Below are 27,322 nucleotides of genomic sequence, written 5' to 3'. Positions count from 1 at the left end.
TTGCTCGCTCCAAGTTTTGATTGATCACAAGTGGCTTTCTTAACTTGATGCTAGAATGCTATAGAGATTGTATTAGAGTCATTAGGAACCTTAGGTTGATCCTTGTGGGTCAAGTCGAATGCTCCCCTATGAGGTAGACCTAGAAGCAACCTAACCATCTAAGGCTGTGTGTTCCATCGTATCTAGGTGGTGACACTTAGGATGAGCAATTGGGCAACTACCCAATGCTATTCCTTGGATTTTCTAGTGTGACACATCTCACATTCAAATTCCAAAAACACACATTCATCCAATGATAAGCCAAGAAGTATAAAGTGCTGAAGGTTCATTAGAAGTTTAATCTCAAAGCACAATAGCATGCTAAGCCAAGGATTAAAGTGGTAATCTAATTAATCAAGAGTTCTAATTAGAATAGGACTCCATTGCTCTAAAGGAGGTGGAGAGAGGGATTAAGAACGTTGCAAGTTATACCTATTTAAAAGCACCTCATCAATGAAAATTAAGTGTGTTGCATCAAGTATTTCTTTCTCTTTTTTCATCAATGGCTCCATCTCATATTGATATTCGTTAGTTTCTATTCATTTAGGATAATAAGATCAACAATCAATAATCAAAATGAGAGATGACTTGCCGATGTACCATAGAAAGTACATAGAGAATAAGGGTTGAATTGTATTGGAGTTTGTAGTCTTAGGTTTAAAAATTAGGGTTAAGTCCACCTTCTAACTTCTAAGCCTTGGGCCTCAACCCTTAGGCGGTGGTTGCACCTTTGGCCTTTGAAAGACAATGATACGGATGCAATTATTATATATTGATAATAATTTATAAGGTTTTGTTTTGTTTTTTCTTTTTGGCCTTCTGTCGAAGGTCAAAATGCTCCGCATTGGTGGATATGTAATCTCGTGGGCGGCGCCTGGCACCAGTGGCGCCCAGCTCTAGACTTTCTCAATGGCCAGGCCGAGCAGTCCCGTCGTGGTGATGGCGGCAGGAAGTCGAGAGTGTCCCCTGTGTGCTGCCCTCTGCACTCACCATTGTCGGATCAAGTACCCGCCTGTGCTCCCGCATATGACACGATGCACTTCTGTAAATTAGATCATTTCTTATCGTCTTCTCGGCTGTGACCTGCAAGTGAAAAGGAAAGGTAGGCCATGGCAGAGGATGCAGGATTGTAACGCTGAGTCGCTAGGAGAGGAAGACGATGAAGAATCTCCTAGACGGACAAGAAGAAGCAGGCACTCGAGATACGGCGGAATTCGAATATAGCAGACCTTGGGATGTTTGCCCAATATGAGAGAGAGAGAGAGAGAGAGAGAGAGAGAGAGAGAGAGAGAGAGAGAGAGAGAGAGAGACAGACGTAGAAAAGAAACGTACTTCCAAATCACACTTTCTTTTGCCATATACGGCTGGGTTGATCGTGACATCAGGCTTGGACCAGTCCTTTTATGGTTATACATATAGATTATACATACATTGCCATATATACGGCTGGGTTGATCGTGACATCAGGCTTGGACCAGTCCTTTTATGGTTATACATATAGATTATGCAGACATTGATGCTAGATGAGACCTGATTCCCTTACACCTCTTGACCTGTGCGCACAGACAAGTGAGATTATGGGAAGACAGGAAGATTTGGATCGGACAAGAGAGATTATGAGAAGACAGGAAGATTTGGATATGCTGTCGTGTGCAGCATCAGCTTGCAAGCTGTCAGCTGTGCCTGTAAGCTGCGCTCTGGAGTGGATTAACTTAGCTGCAGATCATTCGAAACCATGTCTCTCTAGGAGAGATCATGGTTGCCGCACAAGGTTCTATCCACACAAATCACATGGCTTCAGCATAAGCTTACTGATGGTCAGTTATAAGTCCATCAGGGGTAGGGAGTTCACAGCAAAGCTTGAGAGGAGGAGAAAATGAGCACGATCAAAATGAAAATGCAGGATGATGTTCGTTGCCGGCACACTCTTGTTGCCTCTCTTAGAGCTTGTGCCAAGACAAAGGATTTAGTGAAGGGATGCAACATTCATGCCCGCATTGCTCGAACGGGGTTGCTTGAAAAGCATGTATCTGTTGCCAACAGTTTGATAAATATGTATGCGAAGTGTGGCTTGCTCGCAAGAGCACAGCAAGTGTTTGACAAGCTTCCTGACCGAGACGTAGTGTCATGGAATGCACTAATAACAGGTTATGCACAACATGGACATGGCGATGAAGCACTGAAATGTTTTGAGCGTATGCAATCGCAAGGCATGTCTGCCAATGCAATCACATATTTGAGCTGTTTGAAGGGCTGCGGAAGCATAAGAGCTATACATAAGGGTGAAGAAATACATGCTGAGATTGAGAGAAGTGGATTGTTGGAAAAAGATATTCTTGTGGGCACTGCACTGGTCGATATGTATGCCAAATGTGGTTTTCTGTCTAAAGCACAAGAAGTATTTGACAAACTTCCAGTTAGAAATGTAGTTACATGGAGTGTGCTAATTGCAGGATATGCACAGCATGGACATGGTAGGCAAGCACTCAACTGTTTTGAACAAATGCAGTTGAAGGGTATCTTTTCAAGTGCAGTCACATTTGTTTGTACTTTAAAAGCCTGTGGCAGCATAGGAGCCATAGACAAGGGCAGAGAACTGCATGAAGAGATTGAGAGAAGAGGGTTGCTGCAATCAAACACCATTGTTGGCAATGCATTGGTCGATATGTATGCCAAATGTGGTGCACTTGCAAAAGTGCAAGAAGTCTTCAATAAGCTTCCCATTCGAGATATTATATCATGGACTTCATTAATAACTGGATATACTCAACATGGGTGTGCTGAGGCAGCAGTGAGCTGTCATGGACAGATGCAACTTGAGGGTATCTGTCCAACCAAAGTTACGTTTATTTGCATCTTGAAGGCTTGTGGCAGTGTAGCAGCCACAGGTAAAGGTCAAGAAATACATGCTGAGGTTGTGAGAAATGGGTTGTTAGAAAAAGATCCAGCCATTGGGACTGCATTGGTCGATATGTATGCCAAATGCGGCATGCTTACAAAAGCACAAGGAGTGTTTGATAAGCTAGCAGACAGGGATGTAGTCACGTGGAGCGCACTAATTGCTGGCTATGTCCAATATGGGTGGGGTGAGGAGGCAATTAACTGCTATGGACGGATGCAGTTGGATGGCGTTCTGCCAAATGAAGTCACTTTTGTTTGCATCTTGAAAGCTTGTGGAAGCTTAAGAGCCATAGACAAGGGCCAAGAAATTCATGCTGAAATTGTCAAAAAACAGTTGTTAGAAGGAGAGCTTGTTGTTGGCAATGCATTGGTTGATATGTATGCTAAATGTGGCTGGCTCGAAAAAGCACAGGAAGTGCTTGAAAAACTACCAAGTCGAGATGTTTATACATGGAGTGCACTTATCTCTGGATATGTGCAACATGGTTGTGGAGAGGAGGCGGTGACCTGTTTAGGGAGGATGCAGCTGGAGGGCATCTGTCCAAATGCCTTTGCTTACATCTGTTGTTTGAAGGCATGTAGCAGCATAGGTGCTGTAGACAAGGGCCAGGAGATGCATGCTGAGATTGCAAAAGCTGGGCTACTGGAAAAAGATATCATTGTTGGCAATTCATTGGTTGATATGTATGCTAAATGTGGCTTGCTTTTCAAAGCACAAGAAGTGTTCAACAAACTGCCAGTCCGAAATGCTGTCTCATGGAATGCACTAATTGGAGGATATGCCCAACTTGCACAGGAAGAAAATGTTTTTGTTACTTTTAATAAAATGATAGGCCAAGGTATAAAGCCAGATCTGGTCACCTTTGTTAGTGTGCTTAACACATGCAGTCACGCAGGTTTATTGGAGAAGGGCCTGATGTATTTTGAAAGCATGAGCAAAGATTATGACTTAGAGCCAACTTGTGAACACTATGTTTGCATACTTGATCTTCTTGGTCGTGCAGGTCAACTAGGCAATGCGATATCAATGGTCAAGAAGATGCCATTTCATGCTAATCCTGTGGTGTGGCATATTATCTTGGGTGCCTGTCGAAAATGGGGTAATGTGAATCTTGGAAGGTATGCCTTTGAACATGCACTGCAGCAGAACGAGAAGGACTTTGCAGCTTATGTTTGCATGTACAACATTTATGCTGATGCTGGTATGCAAGAGGATGCAGATAAGGTTGAGGCTATGAGAGTTGAAAAGAAAGCATGGAAGAGGTCAGGACACTGTTGAACAAATGCAGCAGGTTCTGCCTTCCATTCTTTTTTCTTATTCAAATTTTTGAAAGCTGAAATACAAAGGCTTCAAAGGTTCAGCCCAAAGGTATAAGTGTGTAATGTATTTACATCTTTATAATTTTGAAACGCATTGTGTTGACCCATGAAAGCCGCTGAGTCAGGTCATAACCTTGTGGAGGACATGGGAGTTACTGATCAGCAAGCTGTCACATTCAGGTCTTAGCTGCAAAGGTTGGACTTCCTTCACATATTAGTAGTCTTTATGATTGCTTTCTTTCTTATCCATTTCTCCGTGATATGCTGTAAGCAAACAATTATTCGCAAGTCAAATACTGATGTACCTTCTTTATTTAACTTTCCACGTCAGGGGGCCTTGAGGTCACGTTTTTGGACTGTTGGACCTGTTTGGATGCTAGAAGGCTTTGCATGGTGAGACTGACCTTTTCGAAATTTATTCAATTTTCCATTTTCCAAACCATTTTTCTTGTCTAATGGTTTTAGCAAAATAATATTGGGTGAGGTGCTGCTATTACACTAAGGTAGTGACTTGTTTGTTTTGATTGACACTAGTGATACTGCATTAACATTCTTGAATGTAGCTAATAAAGACCTTTAATGGTGTGATTCTCAGTTAGGCATGACTCCTACTTAATTATTGATTTCACACTTACACAAAACTCTATCAAACAACATGAGTAATGCAACATGCCTATATTGAGCCTTTAAGGTGATGGCTTCATATAATTGATCTCAGTTATTCTTGAACTATATTTGGTTGTGAACTCTTATCATAGTCAGAGTGCCATTTACAGCCATTCTAGCCTACATTTTCAAGGAAGTGTTGACAAACTTGATGCCTAGACCCATACCCGAGAGGGACCAAGGGATAAGATATTCTCAAGCCTGTGATAGGCTTGCTCAAAATCAATCTGAAGAAAACTTAGTCCTAATTGGCTTTTGGAGCATGTTGCATAACTTTTTGCGAGTAAAATGGCAGCAAGAATGTATCTACCTTTTATATGTTGAAATGTCAAATCCTTTGGCATGTGCACTGCATAATAGGAACATTAGTATCTACCCCACTAGTTTAGGAGATTCACCTAGATACCATTTATGTGAAACTACACCTACTAAACCACTCTCACAAACCACTGTCTGGAATGCCTTAATAAAGGTCCATTCACGTTTGAATAAACAATGGTTTTATGTTCTCTTTATCAGCTGCAACTGTGTACTCCCTACTTGCCTCTTTGCTTCCATGCCTCTGCTTATTTCTATCATGATATCAGAGCACTTCGAGTTATGGATCCATGGTGCTGTCCTGTTTCAGTAGTTGGTGCTCACTCTAATCATTGGCTCAGAAGACACAGATGCTCCTACTCTCTACTAGTTCTGAGCTGGAATAAAGAACTCCAGCTGCCATTGTTATGCTGAAGGCATAGCTCTTATGAGAGAGCTACTCTGCTACTACTCAGAGAGCACCATGGCCGTTGAAATGGGCTGTTTTCTGCTGCCTATTGTTAGAGATTTATTTATCCCCTGAACAGGCATTGGCAGGTTATTGTTGTACAATTAGCACTCTTGGGCACATTTACGCATTTCCTATTTATCAGGTTGGAGAGTTCTATGCAGTCTACAGGCCATTATCAGCATTTCTGAGCAGTCGGGCATGCTAGACAGACCACATAGGGTGCCACTTGGCAGCTTGTTTTTATTGTGCATCATTTCAGCATTATTTTATTCAGTGGTTGTACCTGTGCAGCAGTCCACCAGTTTTTTACTGGCCGGCGTGATTATTTTATTGCTTTTATTCATGCCTATTTATAGGCTGCCTGCCCCGGTCATTCTTCACTTGTCATTTCAGATGGAGAGAGAGATTGGCGTGCAGAGATACTTTGACAACCTGTGTATAAATCTGCCCTCTTCATTTTAGCATTCATCTACTGCAGATTTCTACATGTGACAGCCTATTAAGAAACAATGTGACTTGATCATCAAAGGACCTAGGAGTCCCTGTAGTGGAGAATTCGGCAAGGAGACACCAATACTCAGCCAACTTGACTTTCAAGTCATCCCGGTCAAAGATTTTGAAGTTTTGAAGCTCATGGTTAAGATTTATTCGATGGGTCCTATTCTGAGCCACATAACGGTCAGTCAAGTGTGCCCATTGCTTTGATGCTAAGTCAAAATGTTGAAGCTGAGAATGAAACTCATGCAATAAGCCCTGCATCAACTCGACAATAGTGGAGGCATTCCTAGCCTTCCATGAGCGGACGATCTCATATGGAACAAGTGCGGGATTGGGTTGGGTTTCCAACCCTTGCACAAGATCCCATAGGTTTTGTGATTCAAGGACATGTCTCATCAAGTTTGACCAAGTTGTAAAGTTTGACCCGTTAAAATGAGTCTTGCCATTGAATGCATGCTTGGCGGAACATGAGATAGAATCATGAGGTGTTGGGAATGTGGGGTAAGATGGATATGGAGGATTAGATGGTGGTGGTGGTGTCTAATAAGGAGGGGGAAGAGGTGGGTAGGCAGAAATAGGCTTTGAGTGTCCAATGAGAGTCAATTGATGCGGAGGCATTGGAACATGAATGTTTCCATAAGGTGCCGGTGGAGATGGAGGCATTGGGACACGTAAGCCTTGTCTAAATGTCGGCTGGGACGACAGAGCATAATGACCACAGTGTCCACTAGGTAATGACATGGAGGCAGACTGTGGCATTAACTGATCCATACTTGGAAGAGATTGGGGGGAATACTCGAGCTGCAATGATCCCGAAAGTATGTGAGAGGTCCTAACGGTTGTGCCTAAGTTTGAAGACTCTCCTTGTGTGATGATTACAAGCAAGTGATCCTACATGAGAGGTAACATGAGGTGCACTTAATGGAGGCTGAAAGGATGTGGCAGTGGAATAAGAGAGTGGGATGGGAGGGAGATTAAATGGATTTGTGATAGATGTAGATGTGGGAAATAAAGTGGGTTTCTTTTGTCCATTAAATGCATTAAATTGAAATAATAATAATGAAGATGTACCTATTTCATTTTGACCTTTGAAAACAAAATTGTTTGAAGGAAAAGAAGAGGAAGGAGTACTCATAGTTTCTTGTTTCAATTGCTTATCTAGTTTTGAGTTCATAAAGAAATATTTGTCTTCCTCATTACTCATAAACCAAAAATTGATTTGCATACGTCCTTTATCATGAAAATCATCTATACTAATAGGAGAAGGAGAATCATCATTAATAGAATCTAAAATGGTAGATATACCTGGCACCGGAGAGAATAAGTATGAATGCAATGGAGTGTACTCTATGCAAGTTTCCACTTGTGGATGGCTAGTCCTAAGTGGAGATTCTGCCCTTTCTGCATGGTTAGTAGATTGGTGAATTGAATCTAAAGGGTGAAATTCAGACTTACCTTCTATCTGTTGTTGGGCTCTATGTATCAAAATGAGGTACTCAGTTACAGTGATATTGTAAGATTGTGGAACTCCATGGTAGTCCAATTTTTGTCCGGCCATGTCAAGAGCTTGTGAAGTAAGTTGTGAGGCCCACTTTGACTCGTTCCTTGATGGATTTGGCTCAAATGTGAGAAGTGGTGGGAAAGCAGTGCTCAAAGCCATTTGCTCTTCTGTTGTTCCTACTTCTTGTATAGAGCTTTCAGATCAAAGCCTAGGTTTCTCTTAGAGAACTCGGCTTTGATACCATGTGAAGAAATACCCTAGCATAAAAACAGAAATAACACCATATGACAAGGCATAGACTAATAGAACACTATTAGGGTTAGGGTAACTCAGAGACAATGAACACAAAGAATGAATGAAGTGATATGACTATTAAATATACAATGCTTATGCAGTAAATACACTATGTAGCGAATGAATATTGTACCTCGAACTCTTGTATCTCGAGGATCAGGTTAGGGGTAATGAGCTAGAGAGTATGTCGTACTCCAAATGGATCTCGAATCCTAGCAAGGCAGCCTTCGGATGTTGAACACCAGCAAAGGCTGAATTTGATGCAGATAGTAGTGCAGGAGAAGAGAGACTAAAAACGCAGGTGAGGAGAGAGAAAGACTAAAAACGTAGGTTGTAGGAGAGAGAAAGACTAAAAATGCAGGCTGTAGAAGAGAGAACAGCAAATGCAAAAACTTAGGTGAGGAGAGAGAAAGACAAATTGCAAAAAAAACCAGCAGCAGCAATCAATATTTTGAAATCAGCTCTAAATAGTGTGTGGTAGGTTGGAAATAGGCGTTAGACTGTTGTAGACAGCAATGGCCAGCTTGGATTGCGATGTCCTCTGTGTTTGGGGTATGGGCAGCAAGTTGAAATACTTGAAATCTGCAAAAATAAGATTAGGGCTAAATGGAGGGCAACATACCTATTTATAGAAAGTTTGGGCCCTCCCAAGTGGGTTTGTGCTTATGGAATACAGATACTCTCTAGGAACGCATTTCTTTTTAAACAAACAAGGTTTTTTTCTTAATTAAGCAGATTTTGGGGTTGTCTAAGTGAAGCTAATGCATTTGTAGCTCAATAGGAGCATATCAATAAGCTTTGATAATTGGAGATGCAAGTCTAGAACATTGGAAAGGTGATTACCTTGGAGGACATGGTGGTAACTCTTCTTTCATAGTTATTGCCCCGATTTAGTTCTTTCTATTTCACCTTGAATGCGTTAGGATGGACAGAGATCCTTAAGTGGGAAGAGTTGTTTTCGAGAGTCATGGACTAGAAGGAACAACTCAAAGATTAGAATGCTCCCAAGTCGGAGACGTTGACATTCTAGTCTTCCCAGAAGAAGGAGGAGGAAAAGGAGGAGGAGGAGGAGAGATGACTAGGCAAGATACTTGTCACGTTTGTGGTAAGACAAGTCATTGGAAGGATTGTCTCAACAAGGATAAGAAGGACATCGAGAACGAGAAAAATTTAAAGGACTCGGGAGCGGTGGTTGCTCCTTTATCAGCGGCCACTTTTCTTCATTTGGAGGTTATTGAGGATGCTCCTTTGGCGGTCAATGATGCAACGATATTGGCCCCCTAGTCTTGTGAATGGATTGTGGATAGTGGCACTTTCGTGCCATATGACTTCTCCTTTAGATGGTATTGTTCATATGCATATGATGCATGAGCAAATTCTCATAGGTGACAACTCTTCGGTCCCTATCAAAGGCAAAGGTGATATGAGGTTGATTCCAAATAGGCAAGGTGGTGTCCACATATGAGAAGTTCTCAAAGGGGCGGGTTTGGGATATGATATTCTTTTAGTGAGCAAGATTTGTGCTTTTGGTCTTATGGTTGAGTTTGGTAAGGACTCCTTTCTAGTTTTTAATGGAGATTCTTGACAGGTTCTTTGTGTAGGTCATGAGGAGAGTGGATCTACGAGGTGCAGACTTCATCAACCTTTACTTCTCTTATTCTCTCTTCTTAAGCTCAGACCGACCTATGGCATGCTTGGTTTGGCCACCGCAACTATGAGTACCTTTGGAAGGCACTCGTGGTTAGCTTGTGTGTGGATTGCAAGAGATTGGGGTGAGCCATTCGCCATGTGTATCTTGCATTTGTGGCAAGCAGCATACAAATGCGATTCCCTACAAGGCTTCACGTAGGGCTTAGCAACACTTGGAGATTGTTTCAATAGACTTATGTGGATCGAGATGGATGGAGTTCCTTACGTGCAGTCTATACTATATGCTAATTATTGATGATTTTAGCAGGATGACTCGGACGTATTTCTTGGAGCTGAAGTTTGAGGCTTTCTTACACTTCAAGGATTGGTTGATCTTTGAGGAGAACAGGTTTGATAGGAAACTCAAGACCCTATGTTCTGACAAAAGAGGGGAGCTTGTCTCCAATGAGCCAGCTTGGTTTTATGTAGCAGATTGTGGCATTCACTAGGAGTTTGCCAACACGAACATGTCTCTGGAGAATGGCATATTGGAGTGGAAGAATTGTACTGTGATCAAGATGACGTGAACTATGATGGAGTGTTATGTCCTGAGATATTTAGATGGGCACTAGTAGCATTGATCATGGTGGTTATGAAGTAATTTACTGCGAATGCACCAAGGACACTTCAAGGTTAGGGTAGCCAGTCCTATTTATAGGACTCAAGGCCTTATTGCGCACATTCAAGAGTGGTAATCACACAATGAATATGTACAATAGGGCCTTGAGTCCTATAAATAGGACTCGGCTGTGTTAGAAGTGGATGTAGCAATGAAAGCATGAAAGAATACTGAAATAAGCTGCTGAACACAAGACAAAAGAAAGAGGAAAGCAAAAACACAAGAACACTACAAAGGAGAACTCAGAGATGTGCTCGAGAAATCAAATTCATATACCAAACACGAGATAGTCTCATATCACAGTGAGTTACTGGCTGCATGGGCACTGGCAATGGCTTCCTCTCTCCACGAGGTATTCACTGGATTTGCAACAAGTGATGAATGAATGACAAAGTGACATGGAATGGCCATTTTCTAGCTTTCCGTCCCAATTTTAGCCTATTCTCAAACCTTCAATCCTGTCCCCTTTTTAGAGCCCCCTTTGATGGTGACAGGAAATGGCAATTCTAGTCCTTGTTCCTGTTCCTGTTCCCGTTTCCATTCCCAAAACCTATCCCATGTCACTATGACAAATGGATGTGGAGGAGGGAGTCAACATATACAGGTCAAAAGAATGCCATAAATAACATTAGGTTGGCCAATATAAAATGCCAAAATAAGCACCATAATGAACATTAAAAAATACCTAAAATGTCCTATAATGCCTGACACATCCCAGCAGACTCACACATGAGCTGACTAGACTACTAACAATCTCTCTCAAATCATGGGGGATCTGATAGAATACAATGATACAATGATAATGAGTCATCATAGTCCATACAACAAAGACTACTAGAATAGGACCATGGATATCCAAGTAGTGGGTGATCAAGCCACTATCAAGTGCCTTGGAGAGAATTTGAGTGTTGATGTTGATTGTACTAGAACCTGAAAATAGTGAAGAGTCATAGCATCTCTTTGTGTTCGTCATCAATGCTACTCATAGTAGCATACATGATCATCCTGTTAAAAATGCCTTTGAGAATATGTGAACATGGATTCCCCACCTTTGGCCAAGACTGCCAAACTCTCACACCTCTCTTCAGTCGTTCTTCACCACCTTCTTCAGTCACCACCACCTTCCTTCCCTCACCAACCCCTTTCGCTATCCTCACACTGTCCCCTCATGTGAGCTCAGACTAGGAGCCAATCTTGCTCTTTGTCAAGTAATAGCCTATCATAAACATGGATGTCAATCCTAGCTTCAGGATTTCAAAATCTATCAATTGATGCGTTAGGGAAGTCTCTCTCTAGAACTTGTGCTCCTATATACCTATATAGATGTGACTCACCCACCCCACCTCACCACCCTCTCACACTCCCTCTTTGGTATTGGAGAGTTGTGAGGGATGACTGCATCACTTGCACTAGAAAGTAGGAGGGGCTACAAAGCCCTTCTTGTGATTCGAAGAAGATGCCTCTTTTTATGCCTTGGCCTTGGCCTTGGTTTAAATATTCGAGTCAGAGTCAAAGGAGGCGGATGACTCAGCAAAGGAGTCCATATCTTGCTGCTGTTGTTTCTCCTTCTTCTTCCTCGAAGCTGCCAACTGTTTGTAATTCTTGCATAGATGTCCCTTCTTACCAAGTGATAGCATTGGGCCTTCAATTTCTTCTTCCTGTCACCTCTCTTTGAAGCTGCAAAGGCCTCACTGGAGCCCCCATATTGGGATGGAAAAAGATGCCTCATGCTCAAGCAGCATCAAGGATATATGGGTAAAGCTCAATTGTATTGATGATGTCTGGGCCTGCAAAGCATTGGTTGCTCCATCAAACTCCAAAGGGAGCTTGTAGAGCATAACCCCCACAAGATGAGCCTTTGGAAGGGTAGGTTACATGTATCGAAGTTGGTCCCATATTTGTGTAACACGAAGCAAGAACAATTGAATAGTATCCTTTGGTTCAAACTTCATCTACTAGAGCTGTGCATAAAGGGTAACTGCATGCATGGTCAAAGGAGCTTCGTAAAACACTTGAAGCTTTGCCCATATTGTTGAAGCAGTCTTGCAAGAGGTGACCGCGAGAAGAACTTTAGAGATACAGTGAAGAAGAGTAGATGATGCATGGGTATCATTATTATCCCATGTAAGCACAACTTTTTCATAGTTGTCCTCATCGAAATCAACTAGAAGAGGAGTATCCAAAAGATCCTTTGATTAATCTATGCCTTCATTCAAGGATATCATGTCTTTAGGGAGCTTTGTAAAGACCTCTCAAGATATACATAACATTTGGATGCCATCAGCAATGTATATAAGTTGGCAAGAGATTTGTTAGAGAAGGAAAATGCTTTCTTGAGGATAACATTAGAGCAATATAAGTATTGTTAGCAATCATGTGTGTCTTGTGTGGTCATCTCTTGCGTGAGCTTTAGTTTGAGTCATACGAGGACATTAGGAGCTTTTGACATCGTATTTGTCTGACATTTTATCTGTTTTAGACACTTTAGATGGAGGGCACATTAGTGCATTTCTTTTTGGGCACTTTTGGCCATTTTTAGGGCTTTGTCCATATTTAGGGTTTTGCCTTCTTTTTGCCTATATATAGGTGGTCTACCCTCCCACTTTCATCATCCATCATCCATCATCCATCATTGATCCTTCGTGATCAGCCACCCCTCCTCATTCTCTCATCCCCTTGCTACCATGTGGCGTTCACATTGATGTGTAGAGCTACGTGTTGGGGCTGACTGTTGCAGCCTTGTATCTTCAGCCATTGTAGTCACATTGTTCCTTCTCTCTCTTGTGTTCTCTCTTTGTCTTCTTCTCTCCATGTTTACTTTCCTCTCTTTGTTGCACTCTCTCCCACGGTATCAGAGCCACACGTGGGAGCCGGAGATCTCAAAGAGTGTGCTGTCCGCAACAAAACTTGCCGGGCTCCTTTGTATGTGCTTTAGACCTTGCGTTTGGAGTCAAACAGGGCAGGGCGGTCTGTTTCCAGCCTGTTACTACTGCATTTACTAGGAAACATTGTCGTTTTTTATGTTGGCTAGCTTCTAATGGGCTGGTAGAGTGGCGTTATTTCTGCCCTCAGCCAGCTTTTACAGACTGGGCAGCCTGTTTTCTGCCCATTCAGATTTCATTTCCGAAGGCAAATCCCATGTTTGCAGTATTTTTTGGGTCTGTTGGAATAGGCCTCTATATTACCTGTGTTTTTATGTAGGCAGCCCCTAACACACTCGCTGCAGGAACAGGCCTACATTGTCTGTATTTTTTGTAGGCAGCCCCCCCTGAATCTGCATTTTGCTGTTGGGCAGCCTCCTTTCTGTTGGGTTGCAGCCTTTAAGGCTAGGCAGCAGCTCTTCTATGCTGGGTAGCACTGTTCTTGACTGGGTGGCCTGTTTACAGCAGGTGGACAGCATCCTCTCTTTGCTACGTTTCAGGCTGATTGGTCTTTTCTGACCGAGGCAACTTATTCTAGGTGTTGGGCAGCCTCTCTTTTTCAGGCTAGCAGCAGGGTAGATTTGTGTTTATTTCAGGTACACCATTTTTGGACACTGCTGGTACATTACTAACATCTTTTTACTTCGCATTTATTGTTCCATCTTTTTGCCCGGCATTGTGTGTTCCCTTCGGCATCGGATACTCTCCGTATACCTTGCCTCGGCCAATCACCCCGATTATCTCGAGGACACCTCTTATTGGTTGCTTTCATTCTAGTGGCAGCATCTTCTTTGTTTTCTTGGAGGTACTTATTGAAGGACATCTATGGCTGACATGTATGCTGTGGGGGATTGTGTGAGATCATTCAGATCGACCACCATCCTAGCCCTCTTTCCGGTTATATTCTTCTAGGGTTTCCAATTCCTAATTGGCATTGATGGCATCTCTTGAGCATGTGCTAGTCCTACCCTCTCTATACATATCTAACAAGTTGGATGCGACAAACTACCCTCTATGGTCGTGTCGTACGGAGTGTCTCCTCGACGATCATGACCTTCGGGATTTTGTTACTCTTGGACTCTTGGCATGTTGGTCAATGCATCCATACACTAGGATGGTGTGGGTTGGTGGTATGGGATGATAACTCTTTGGATGCGGTTGTTACCCGGAGTGTTGCTAGCTCGGAGGCTTGGGAGTCGAGCTTGTTTGGCTCTATGGTTGGGAGGCGAGTCTGATGTCCAATCGCTTTTATTGTGAGTTTACCTTGCATTGTGTCTTGTGTGTAGATTGGATCCAAGGGGGATGTTTCATGGAGCATCAGGAGACAACTTAGTGTCTATGGGCCAAAGCCATGGCCACTGTTGTCCACATCCTTAATTGAGCCCCTACATCGACTATGGTTGGTATGACACCTTTTGAGGCTTACTTTGGGCACAAGCCGAATGTCTCTATTTCAGAGTTTGGGTGTGATGCTTATGTTTGTATCTTGAAGAAACAAAGGGATAAGTTTGAGCTGGCTTTCAAACGATAGGTTTTCATGGGTTATAGCTCGTAGTCCCAATTATAGAGGCTTTATGATCCCGTCTCAGGCAAGTATATATGAGTCGAGATGTTTGGTTCATAGAGTTTCCAGCTTCAGAGGGGGTGTTGAGCATCCCATACTTGGAGATCCAAGTGATAGTTGGGCACTTGATTTAGTGCCTTTGGTGTTAGAGATTAGTCATCCCTTGGAGTAGCATTTCTCAGGTTACCATTGATGCAGTTAGTTCTCTCGGAGGGCATTATTCATTATTGCTGTCAGTCAATGGGCATTTTCAGTAGGCACAGTGTACAGATAGTTTGTTAGGTAGGCATGATGCCACATGGCAGCTGGAGGATCGATTGCTGATTATTTTGTTCACTTGTGCTGTAGTTAGCAGTTTTTTGACCATGTTAGCTAGTTTTGCCAGTCGTTTGCATTAAGTTTATTGCATTATTTCCTCCTATTTAGGCCTAGGTAGTAGCTTGCCCTCCTCACTTGCTTTTCAGTTGCTGGTGGGAGAGAGATGGCTTGAGGAGATACATCAATGGCCTTGTATATCTGCCCTCTTCATTTCAGCATTCACTGACTGTAGATTTTTGCGTTCTTTTGTCTCCTCTCTCTCTCTCTGCCTTTTTCTCATGTTCATTTTCTTTCAGTCTTGTCTATACATTTTTGCATTTGCTGCACTCTGACATGGTATCAAAGTAGCATAGAAGGGCTGATTGATCATGGATAGAGCTGATCGAGAGTATTCTTCATGACAAAAGTTTGAGTTTTCAGCCTTTGGAGGTTGTGGTGAATAGGTTGCGCATAGAGGAGCGAAGTTGTTTTTTGCAGGCCCTTCTATTCATAAAGGAGAAAGGGCTGCGTTTTCAGCCTTTTGCTGTAGATTTTGAGTTTTCATCGCCTTCGATAGGTGAAACTCTTTGAGGACGAGTGGAGGAAGCTCTAGCAGGCATTGACACTGTGCACGGAGTTTTCATCGCCTGCAACAGGTGAAACTCTTTGACGATGAGTGGAGGAAGCCCTAGCAGGCATCGACACTATGCACGGAGTTAGAGGAGGCTGCCCTTGTTTTTGTTTAGGTCATCCTATTTACAATGTCAACCAAAATTGACGTGGAGTTTTATGCTATTATGGACTGTAAGGTCCCCCTGTTTGCTGGCTCTTCCTTTAGATCAAAAGCTTGATGGGGAGAACTACCGCACATGGGGCGTAATGATGCTTGCCATCTTGGAGTCTTATGATTTGGCGGAGCTCGTGATCGAGGCTATAGCTCGTGATGCCTCCAAGTTTTCTTTTGTTATTTCGTGGAGTAGCAAGAAGCAACCCACTGTTGCCCTTTCTTCTAGGCTTTGAAGGTTACTAGGAGTCCTCAAATAGGTCATACGATACTTCATTACGACAACAAGAGTTGTATTGCTTTGGCACGGAACCTTTCATGCTAGGTTGAAGAAAATTGAGATTTAGTACCATTTCATTCAGGAGAAGATCTTGGATGAGACCATTGATGTGGTTTATTGCGTGATGGAGGATAATCTTGTAGATTTGTTTATGAAGGCGCTTCCTCAACTTCTTCTTCGACAACACTCCATATCCCTTAGCCTTATGTTGTGTCTAGGATTTGAGAGGGGGTGTTAGCCCTGGAAGAGGCAAAGCAAGTAGAGGAGTATGAGTCTCCTTGTTGGACATGTGTTACACTTTCTGGTACAGGGATTGAGGGAGTTCCCGAGGATTGGCAGCCATAGGATGGCCCGTAGTAATCTCAAAGGACTACTCTTTGATGTGTTGTGCCATGCATGATAGAGAGCCCAATGCCATGAAGGAGGTTTTGTAGTCACAACATTGAAAGAAGGCTATGAAACAAGAGTTGGATGTGATTGAGTAGAATGACACTTGGGATCTTGTGCCTTAGTCTACTCATAGAAATGTAATTGGAACCTATGGACGTGATGCATAAGTCCAAGGGACTAAGAGATCTAGAGGATGCTAGCCTAGAGTTACCGAAGGTACCTAGAGAGATGCTAGTATAAGGATGTGGCCATGAATGTGTTCTTTCATCAGCAGGTCTTTGCCAATCAAACACATGATGAGGTGGGGAAGTATGTCTAGGGTGGGGTTTAGGAGACCCCAGAATGGTTGTAGAGAGTGCAATGGGTGAGAAACCAACAGACCAATTAACTAAATCTTCGGCGGTAGTAAAAGGTATGGGCTCTTGATAGTTGAGGCTATTGTGTGCCACATATCCAATGGCAACAACTGGGCTAGGAGCAGCAGACGGGGTAGTAGTGGGAGGCATAGCCTCACTGGATTGTAGCAAGCCTAGGAGTCTAGGCAATCGCAATGGTCTGCTATGGTTTCTTAGGTGGGAGACCGTGGGCCTTGATACGATGCTCCTTGTTCATATGGCTTAATGTGTGTAAAACTTGTTCTTCTTAGGGAGTTAGAAAGTTGAGAATTGGGGCAACGAGATAATGTGTTGGATGAAGTAGAAATACTTTTCAAGAAGCTTGTTAAAAAAGAATGTAACCTGATTGTCATTTGAGTTTGGTGAGCTAATAGTGGCAAACTTAGCACGAATAACAATCGATATTTGGCCATCTTGACTTTCAGGTCATGCTTTTCTTAATGGAAAACTCTGAAAGCTCAAGGCGAGATTGATATGTTGAGTATGATCTCGTGCCACATAGTGGTCAATGAGATGACTCCAGTGCTCACATGCGAGGGGAAAATGTTGTAGTTGAGCGTGGAACTTAGGAAGCAACCCTTGCATTAACTCAACGTTGGCTTAGGCATTGTGGGTTCTCCATTGACGGATGTGATCAGGGTGAGCTAGTCGAGGGTCTAGCATAGGCTCTAGACTAACAACTAGGTTTCAAAGACCTTGAGATTCAAGCACTTGTTGGATGAAGTTCGACCAGGTGGTGAAATTTGATTCATTAAAATGAATCTTATCTATGAAGACATTCTTGGCGTAGCAACATGAGTGGTAGTGTTGTAGGATGGGAAGGGTAGGGAAGTGGAATACACTTGGGAATGGATACCAAAGTATCCACCATGCATGTGTGAAGTGTGTATAGTGGATCCAAAAGTGGGAATGGATTGACTAGGCATGGCATGGTGACCGCATGAGTAGCCCATGGAGGAGGGTAGGGACACGTGGGGCAGAGGATGGAATACCTCGCTTGGGAGTGATCTATGGAGTATAGTGCACCGAGGATGGAAACTTCTATGTTTGAGATGTCGATAGATGGGGAGATGAGTGTCTAGAGAAAGTCAAGGGGATATTGAAACTAGTCTTTCTTTTGGATAGGGTGGTAATAACTTGATTAATCAACAATTACAACAAGCATAAAATTCATATAAATTGAAAATGCACACTTTGCCACTTCAATCTTAGACAATGAACAGCTTGTTAGTCCCAAAATTGGCACCCCGTGCAATGTTTCTTTAGCTTTTATTGTAAATGGATGGAGTACAATTGAGATTCTTTAATCTGCTCCATTAATTCAAGTGCCTTTTGTTATCAAACTGACTAGCAAGTCTTCAAACCAATTTGCCCCTTGGTTTGCTTGGGCTTCTTGAATCTCCCTGAAATTCTTTGATTTCAAATGCTGAAATTAAGTCCTAAGCTTCTCAATTTTGAGCATGCATCTTGAGATGGGTGTCAAAACCCTGATTTTAATCAATTGAGATTCTTTGATTTGCTCCACTAATCCAAGTATCTTTTGTTGTTAAAACTGACTAGCAAGTCTTCAAACCAATTTGCCCCTTTGTTTGCTTGGGCCTCTTGAATCTCCTTGAAATTCTTCGATTTCAGATGTTGAAGTTAAGTCCTAGACTCCTCAATTTTGAGCATGTATCTTGAGATGGCGTCAAAACCCTAAATTTAATTGTAAACTAGGGTTTTAATTGAGATATCTTCATCTTTGATGATTCAAATGGTTGGATTTTGTTGAGATGACTTGAGAGATGGCTGTAGGATGAGAGAGAATATTGTAGAGAGAAATTTCAGAGTTTCATTGCGAGAAAAGCTGAAAAACTATTATTGCCTTGCTCAAACAATCATGAAAACTGTCATCTATAGCTTTGGACCACTAGAAAAGCTACTGTCCCCTCCTGTATGCTGTCACCTAGACTAAAAGAACCTTGGGCTACTGTCACCTAATTTTGGAGGGCTCCAAATTGCTATTACCTACTGTAGGATTAGTACTCGAGTGACATTGCTATTTTAACTCTAAATATGTGTTCTATTATCTATAATCCAAAATAACCAAGTTTTTGTTTTGTTTTTTTCGTACTAATATCGTACCGTACTTATAAAATCATAAGGTACCAATTAGTACCATATTTTATCATACCGTACCGTATCGTACATTTTGTACATGACAACCTTATTTGTAGCTATTGTACTTGCTGGATATTAGATCCCAAGATTAGGGGTCCCCCGTAGGAACCGCAAAATCCTTTGAACAGTCTACTAATGCACCATCTCGGATTCACTCATGAACCCGACCAGCATACCTATAGCATAACATAAGTCAACATGAGTATTAAGAAGCCAGATCAAGGAGCCAACCAACTGCTTATAACAGGTAACATCCATCAAAGGGGAATGGAAATGAGTTGCAACCTTCCAATTTGGGTCCATAGGAGTTGTAAGAGACGTTTATCTGTAATAAAGCATAAATGCCTTAGTCTAGAATAAGTATAAAAGGTGGAGGTGTAATATGTGAACCATCTTTTTGCCATTTTATAAACATTACTTGTTTGAAGTCTCAACCTCCCACCATCTAAGAGGGTGAATACTCTTGGCCACCATAGCTTGGGGTGCATATCTTGCTGCAGGCACTCATCATTTGATTCTCAGCCAACATTGGTAATATCATTTCATGCCTAGCCACCTTGGCTATGGTTTCTTGGCATTTTATGTCTATTTATTGTATTTTCAGTTTAATGGTTTGCTGTGGAAATTAGCTTCTTTACAATATCCCTACATCTTATACGTAGTCAAGAGCTCGTGTACATATTGCTAATGGGAAATAAAGATCCCCCTCGGAGTTTGATAGATCTCATGATCCAGAAAGAAATGAAGAAGTCCTAGATTCATCATCTCAAACTTCTCATTCATAATCTCAAACTTATCATGAAGTGTTGCCTTCATTTGCTTGACCATCTGAGTATGGTCACCTGTCACAATCAAGTTGTCCACATAAAACACAAACAACACATGACCTCCACCTAAGGTGTGAACGTAAAGCTGGGGTCAGCTTTGGAATGCTAATATCCCAATTTCTCTTGGAGAAACAAGTCAATATTCTTATTCCAAGCATAGGGAGGTTGCTTAAGGCCATAGAGTACCTTCCGCAACTTGTACACCTTACCATCAGAAGAACCGAAGCGTGAAGGTTGCTCAACATAGATCTCCTCCTTTAACTCCCTATTTAAGGAGGTTGACTTCACATCCAACTGATAGACCGGCCATCTCCTATGTGTTATGAAAGCAATAGACTAGATGTAAGATTTGTTACAATAATTTTGATTACAAGATAATCTTGCATAGGGCACAAGGTACAATGCTAACAAGATACAGAAAATTCCACAATCTAGGATTGTAGGTATGGATACAAGATATTAAAATTACAAGATCTCCCTCGACGGGGATGAACAAAATACAAGATAGTACTAGACAAGATCTCATACTATGAGAATACAAGGTGATAAGACAACAGGAGCATAATGGAAGACAAGACAAGACTAGATACTATGACTAGACAAGAACTAGAATTGGAACTTGAAGTTACTTACTTGGAGGTCTGGACTCCTTGAGCTCCCAAGACTGGCATTGGTAAGACTGAGGAGGTCTATGGCGAGCCCATATTGGAGAGCGGCTAAAGATTTTCTAGAATATTCCATGTTGATATTATCGATGATGTAGGCGATGACATGGCATATCTTATAGAAGGTTCTATGATGACATTATCGATGATGCAAGCGATGACATGACATATTTTCTAGAAAGTTCTATGATGTCATAGCAAGGGTCGGTTTGCATGCTTGGCTCGAGGATGTCTTGTTAAGGGTGTGCTTGCATGTGATGTGGATTTATATGGCATGAGCAAGAATTAATCTGTACACTTGATCGTGACATGTCTGTGACATCACCCTCTCCTCTAGCGATGAGTTCTAGGAGTGGCTTAGTGGTTTGGTCTAAGTTTCTTTGGATTTCTCTTACAAAATTCTTTAACTTTGAGAGGTGCTCTTTGGAGATATTTTGTAGGTTCCCAAGTGCAAGCATTGATGTCATATCCTTTCTCATGAACAAGGTATTCCAATCGACTTTGGGAGATCCTTGGCCTAAGACATGCTTGATCTCAAAATTTTTATGATTTTCAATCTGGACAGGTAGTGAGAGATTCAATCTCTCCCCTCATAGTGGTGAGCTATGATATGGCTCGAGCAAGGAAACTTGGAAGACTGGGTGGATCTTCATGGTGTTGGGGAGTTGGAGTTGGTAAGCAACTGGGTTGATTAGGGCTACGATAGTGAAGGGCCCAAATCTTTGGTCGTTTAGCTTGGTGGAGGATCTTGTTGTTTGGAGGTTATGCTTGAGTAACCATGACGATACTGGTCCGCATAGTGCTTGTACTAATTCTCAGCCTTTGGGATTTGTTGCTTGAGTTATCGGTGTATATCTGCTAGGTATTGAGCTTTATCTTGAGCGGCAAGGTTCTTTACTTGATTGGAGAGATGTACATCCATCCTTGGAAGCTAGCCATAGTTTGCAAAGAAATGAGTTTACTTGGTAGATGCATGGATACTATTATTATAAGAAAATTTTGCAAAGGGCAAGAGCTCAAACCAATGATGGTGTAGCGGAGATATTGTTCCAAGACTATTTACTCATTTTGTTTGACTATCAATTTTTGGATGATTGGTTGTGGATAACTTAACTTGGACTCCAAGGAGGTTGCAAAGGCTCTTTCAAAAACTAGATATGAATTGGGGAGCCTGATCATTGATGATGTTGTCTAGGAATCCATGTAATCTGAAAATGTATCTAAGGAAGAGTCTAGCGGTAGCTGTGCCTGTGATGGTCTTGGTGGTAGGGATGAAATGTGCCATTTTTGTGAACCTATCTACCACAATAAGAATAGAGTCATATTTGTTTGATTCGGAAACATTTGTTATGAAATCCATGGACAAAGAAGACCAGGGTTGCACTGGAATGGGCAAGGGTTGCAGGTGGCCATGTGGTTTGTGATGAGGTACCTTGGCCTTGTTGTAGACATCTTATGATTTTATATATTTCTTAACTTCTTTCTATATCTAGGGCCACCAAAAATATCTTGAAATAAGCTCTAAGGTCTTTTTAACTCCAAAATGTCGTGCTGTTGGGGTATCATGGTGTTGTTGGAGTACTTGGAGTCTCGGCTTTCCTAGAGGGATGTAAAGTAGATCCTTAAAGCATAACAATCCATTAGTTTCTTGAAACTCACAAACTTTATTTCCTTTTTCCTCTTGAGTTTTTCTCTTGACATTGGCCATTATCATGCGGCAAGGCTTCATATATTAACTAGATTAAGGTAAGGTCATCTTGGTGATGACAACTAGAGATGGTTGCTAGCTGGAGGTGCTCTGGCTTGAGCAATATTGCTCGTTGATCAAAAGCTTCTTCTCCCTTCTTAGGTGCCAGGTAGGATCTTCTTGATAAAGTATCTGATCGGCATTGTTGGTGTCCTGGGCGATAGGCGATGACAAAATCAAACCTAAATAAGAAGTTACTCCAGTGGGATTGTCTTTTGGGACAAGATGGCTCCTAAGGCATAGTTTGATGCATTGGTCTCCAAGAAAAATGGCTTGGTAGGATGTAGGTGGACTAGGATTGTCTTTCGGGTTTGGAAGGTCTTCTTGGCTTCTGGGGTCCATGAGAACTTTGAGTTTCTTGTGAGTCTAGTGAGTGGTGTGACCATCTTTGAGTAATCCTTGATAAATATCTTGTAGAAGTTGGCAAAGCCAAGGAAACATTGGACATTGCGGATACATGTGGGTGTTTGCCAATCAATAATAGTCTCGATCTTCTTGGGTCCATGAAGATTCCTCTTTGGGAGACATTGTACCCCAAGAAATCTTCTTCTATCGGATGGAAACATTGTATCCCAAGAATTCTACTTCTGTTTGATGGAAACATTGTACCCCAAGAATTCCCCAAGTTTTGTATATAGTCATTTTTCTCTGAGCTTTTCCAAAACTAATTTTACATGGTGCAGCGTGCTCATGCTCATTTGGATCTTTTGAGAATATCAAGATATTATCCAAGTATATAACTACAAAATCATCTAGATGCTCTCGGAAGATATCATTCATAATATGTTTAAACACTGTAGGAGCATTGGTGAGACCGAATGACACAACAACATACACGAAGTGACTATACCTTGTGCAAAACGTTGTCTTCCATTCATCTTCTTCTCTAATCCATACAAGATTGTGAGTCGCTTGTAGATCAATCTTTGTGAAGATCTTGGCTTTTCCAAGGCATTCCAAGAGCTTTGGCATTAATGGAAAAGGGTATTGATTCTTGACTGTTATCTTGTTGAGTCCTCGATAATCCACAAACATTCGAAGTGACCTGTCTTTTTTCTTCATGAACAAGATTGGGGCTCTAGCAGGAGACTTCGAGTGCTTAATGGAACCCTTGGCTAAGTTCTCATAAACGTTCTTGCATAGTTCAGCTAGTTCATTAGGGAATAGCCTATAGATGGGTCCAAAAGGTGGTTGAGTCTCCTCATGGATATCTAGAGCACAATCACATGGTCAGTGTTCAGGCAAGAGATCTGCATTCTTTTTTTCAAAGACATCTTGGAATTCTTGATACTGGCTCGGTAGCTTGATTGACTCATTCTTACTAGATTCTTGAGCTGGTATATGATATATCATGTAGGTTGGTTCCTTCCTTCCTGTGTACCTAAAGGCTTTGGCTCTTAGATGTACCGACTTTCCTTGATTTTCACGACGTGTAATCTTTTGCTTAACCCAATCAATTTTTGGGTTGTGTTTCTTTAGCCACGACATCCCAAGGTTGATTGGATTTGTGGGACTAGATATGACATTAAAGTATACACGAGATTTGTGATTGCCAAGAATTACCATGAGTGGTCGGGTTTCTTTGGTAATATCTCCAGATACTAGGGGTCTTCCATCCATGACTTCAGCTGGTGTAGGATTGGTCTTTTGGAGTACTGGAATCTGGTATCTATTCACAAAGCCACTTTTTCTTGGCAAGATCATTTGGATAGTGACAAGGAAAGTTTCCATGGATGTGGCTGGGATCAAGAGACTCTTTCTCATATCAAGGTCCAGTTTTACGGTCTCATTTATAAGTGAACATTCTTGTTTTCCTGCTTGAGGATGATTGTAACAACACTCCGGGTTCTTGTCCTCTTATTTGGGTAATTTAGGACGATGTGCCTAGGGCTTCCACAATATAGGCATAGACAATTCTCTCTTCATCTTTGCTTTTCTTGTGGGGTCAAGGACTGGAATTTGGTATTATCTATTTGCATCGGTTCTTACTTGGTTTCTTCTCTAATTGGATCTTTGATTGGGGTTGGGTTCCATTGGCGAGGCCTTAATTCTTCTCGCCTGTTTTGTTGCCTCTCGAACAATCTATTATCACACTGGATGGCTTGTGTGATATAATCATTTGAGTGTTTTTTTCTCAGACATAGTAAGCATGAGATCCTTAATATCATCTTGAAGACCCCATCTGAATTGGTTGATAAAATACTTCTCATGCCAAGTGAGGTCACAAATTAATTACCTAAATTCAAATGCATAAGTAGAGGCAGGGTGTTTACCTTGGCGTAGCTTCCGAATTTTTGTTTTTGCTACTTGACAAGTGTCTGCATCTCCAAATGTGGAAGTAAGCTCACAAAGAAATGTCTCGTAGTTATGAAGTACTGGCATATTTTTTTAAAAAATTAGGGCGAACCATGATAAAGCTTGACCACCTTGGAAGCATAATTTGGATACCTATCTGGTCGCATGCGGATATAGAGCTTTAATTGTTGCAGGAATCCCTTGAACTTTGAATAGTCATTGAACTTCTTTGGCATGTTGACCTTGGGTTCTCTTGTTGGGGGTTGATAAACATGTGGAATCATCTGATTACTTCCTCTATTGTTCAAGAAGTCTTGGATTTGGTCTTGCATCTCTTGAAGCGCAAAATCTAGATGTGTAAGGTGTGCTATTTGAAGTTGCAATTGTCGTTCATTCAAGTCTTGAATTTGTGATTGGAGGTTTTGGAGGGAGGCCACAATTCTTTCAAGGGTTGCCTCCATGGTGCTCAGCAGGGCTAGAAAGCAGTCTTGCCAAACTATTATGGGAGTACTAGACTAGATGTAAGCTTTGTTATAAGAATTTTGATTACAAGATAATCCCGCAGGGCACAAGCTACAATAATAATAAGATATAGAAAATCCCACAACCCAGGACCGTAGATATAGACAATAGGACTCGATAGGACATGAATGATCCCACAATCGGGGACCATAGGTATGGATACAAGATATCAGAATTACAAGATCTCCCTCGACAGGGATGAACAAGATACAAGATAGTACTAGATAAGATCTCGTACTACGAAATTACAAGGTGACAAGACAACATAAATATAATGGAAGACAAGACAAGACTAGATAAGAACTAGAACTGGAACTCGAAGTTACTTACTTAGAGGTCTCGACTCCTTGAGTCCCCAAGATTGGCATTGGCAAGATTGAGGAGCTCTATGGCAAGCCCCTCCTTTCATAGGTGTTGGAGGGCGGCTAAAGATCTTCTAGAATATTCCATGATGACTTCATCGATGATACAAGCGATGACATGGCATATCTTCTAGAAGGTTGTATGATGACATTTCAAGGGTGGGTTTGCATGGCTGGCTCAAGGATGTCCTAGTAAGGATGCGTTCGCATGGGGTGTGGATTCATATGACATGAGCAAGAATTAATTTGTACACTTTATCATGGCATGTCCATGACACTATGGCTAGACAAGGCAAGAATTGTGCGAATAGTAGCCATTTGAGCTGTAAGGGCAAAAGTATCATGGAAATCAATGCTTTGGCATTGTGCAAAACCTTTAGCAACAAGGTAGGCCTTGTGCTTGTTCAATGTGCCATCACTGTGGTACTTGGTCTTGAAGACCCATTTGACTTCAATGAAATTATGAGGAGGCTTCGGCACAAGGTATCAAGTGCCATTTCTCTCAATTGACTGCAGCTCCTGCTTCATCGCTCTTTGCCAATGATCATGCTGTAAAGCCTCCTTCACGGAGGTGGGATTCTGTTTCTGTATGATACGAGTTATCAAACAGTAATTAGTGTAAAAAAGCTCGGTGTGGTGTGCCTAGTTCCTTTGAGAATGCCTCAGGACATCCTGCAGTTGCTACTCCTCATAGACCCCCTCAATCCTTGCATCACGAAGAGTGTCACGAGCCTAACAAGGTCAGATCTCACCTCGTCGCTTGCCATTTGTTGAAGTTTGTGAAAGGTCCACTGATAGCTGGGGCACAATTGGTGAGTTTGGTGGCTGAGAACTAAGCTTCTCATTCGAAGAAGAGTCCTCTAGGGGCATAGACTCTAGAGGAACAGTCACTAGCGCCCAGTTTGCATTAGAATCTCCAAGAACAAGGTGTTTCTCACTCCCCTCTGAGGTTGGAACTTCCACGAACTAAACATCACGACTCGTGTAGACATCTCTCTTAACGTGATGATACAATTGGTAGCCTTGAGATTGTGAGCTATAGTCCAAAAACACCTATCTTTTGGAAGCCGCTTCAAATTTATCACGCTGTGTGTTCGAGATGTGAACATAGGCATCACATCCAAAAACCATGAAATAAGAAATATTTGGCTTAGACCCAAAGTATGCCTCATAAGGGGTCATACCAACAACAACAACGGAAGTAGGGGATCGATTAAGGATGTGAACTGTAGTAGCCATAGTCTTAGCTCATAGGCATTGAGGTGTCTGAGGATCCTCCATCATGGTACGAGCCATCTTGATCACACTGCGATTCTTCCACTCCAATATGCCATTCTCTTGAGGGATGTTTGTATTGGCAAACTCCTAGTGAATACCACGATTTGCACAAAAACAAGCAATCTCATTAGAAACAAATTCTCAGCTCTTATCTGATTGCAAGACCATGTCATCTTGCTATAATCATCCACAATGAGCATGAAATACAAGCTCGTGTTGGGAATAAAGGCTCACCGTGCCTTTTTACTGAGTTCAGGTGTGAATGCACCCTTCACTTGTTGTACTTTATATACATATTCAAAACCTAAAAATGGTACACTAGTCTTTGTACTGAACATCAAGTATTTTGCTCACTCTCTCTCTACTGCTCTCAACTCTTTGCACCTTCACTCTCAGCTCCAAAATCCTTACATCAAACTGGTATCAGAGCACAAGGAGTGCACACTTCTCGAAGTTGGACAGGTTAGTCACGCAACCTCAAGTGAGAGGTGTCGGCAGCAATTATTAGCGTTAGGAGGTGCAAGAGAGACAGTTGGATT

General features: G+C 41.9%; 1 protein-coding gene across 1 annotated transcript in view; it reads left to right on the top strand.

Moving 5' to 3' along the window:
- The first annotated feature begins 899 nt into the window (after positions 1-899).
- Positions 900-27,322, top strand: part of LOC148018980 (pentatricopeptide repeat-containing protein At4g13650-like) — a 39,088-nt gene continuing 12,665 nt past the window's right edge. The window contains exons 1-3 of the mRNA XM_087701488.1: positions 900-4,309; positions 4,386-4,455; positions 4,592-4,653. Coding sequence (XP_087557614.1) covers positions 1,916-4,219 — 2,304 coding nt within the window. The 5' untranslated portion in view covers positions 900-1,915 and the 3' untranslated portion in view covers positions 4,220-4,309; positions 4,386-4,455; positions 4,592-4,653. The remainder of the gene's footprint in view (positions 4,310-4,385; positions 4,456-4,591; positions 4,654-27,322) is intronic.

Source organism: Lygodium microphyllum, chromosome 20 (genome assembly GCF_053477565.2).
Source record: "Lygodium microphyllum isolate KBCC chromosome 20, Lygodium_microphyllum_v1.1.10, whole genome shotgun sequence".
Taxonomy (NCBI): domain Eukaryota; kingdom Viridiplantae; phylum Streptophyta; class Polypodiopsida; order Schizaeales; family Lygodiaceae; genus Lygodium; species Lygodium microphyllum.
Note: the sequence above shows the minus strand (reverse complement) of the source record. Positions and strands in the feature narration are given on the sequence as shown.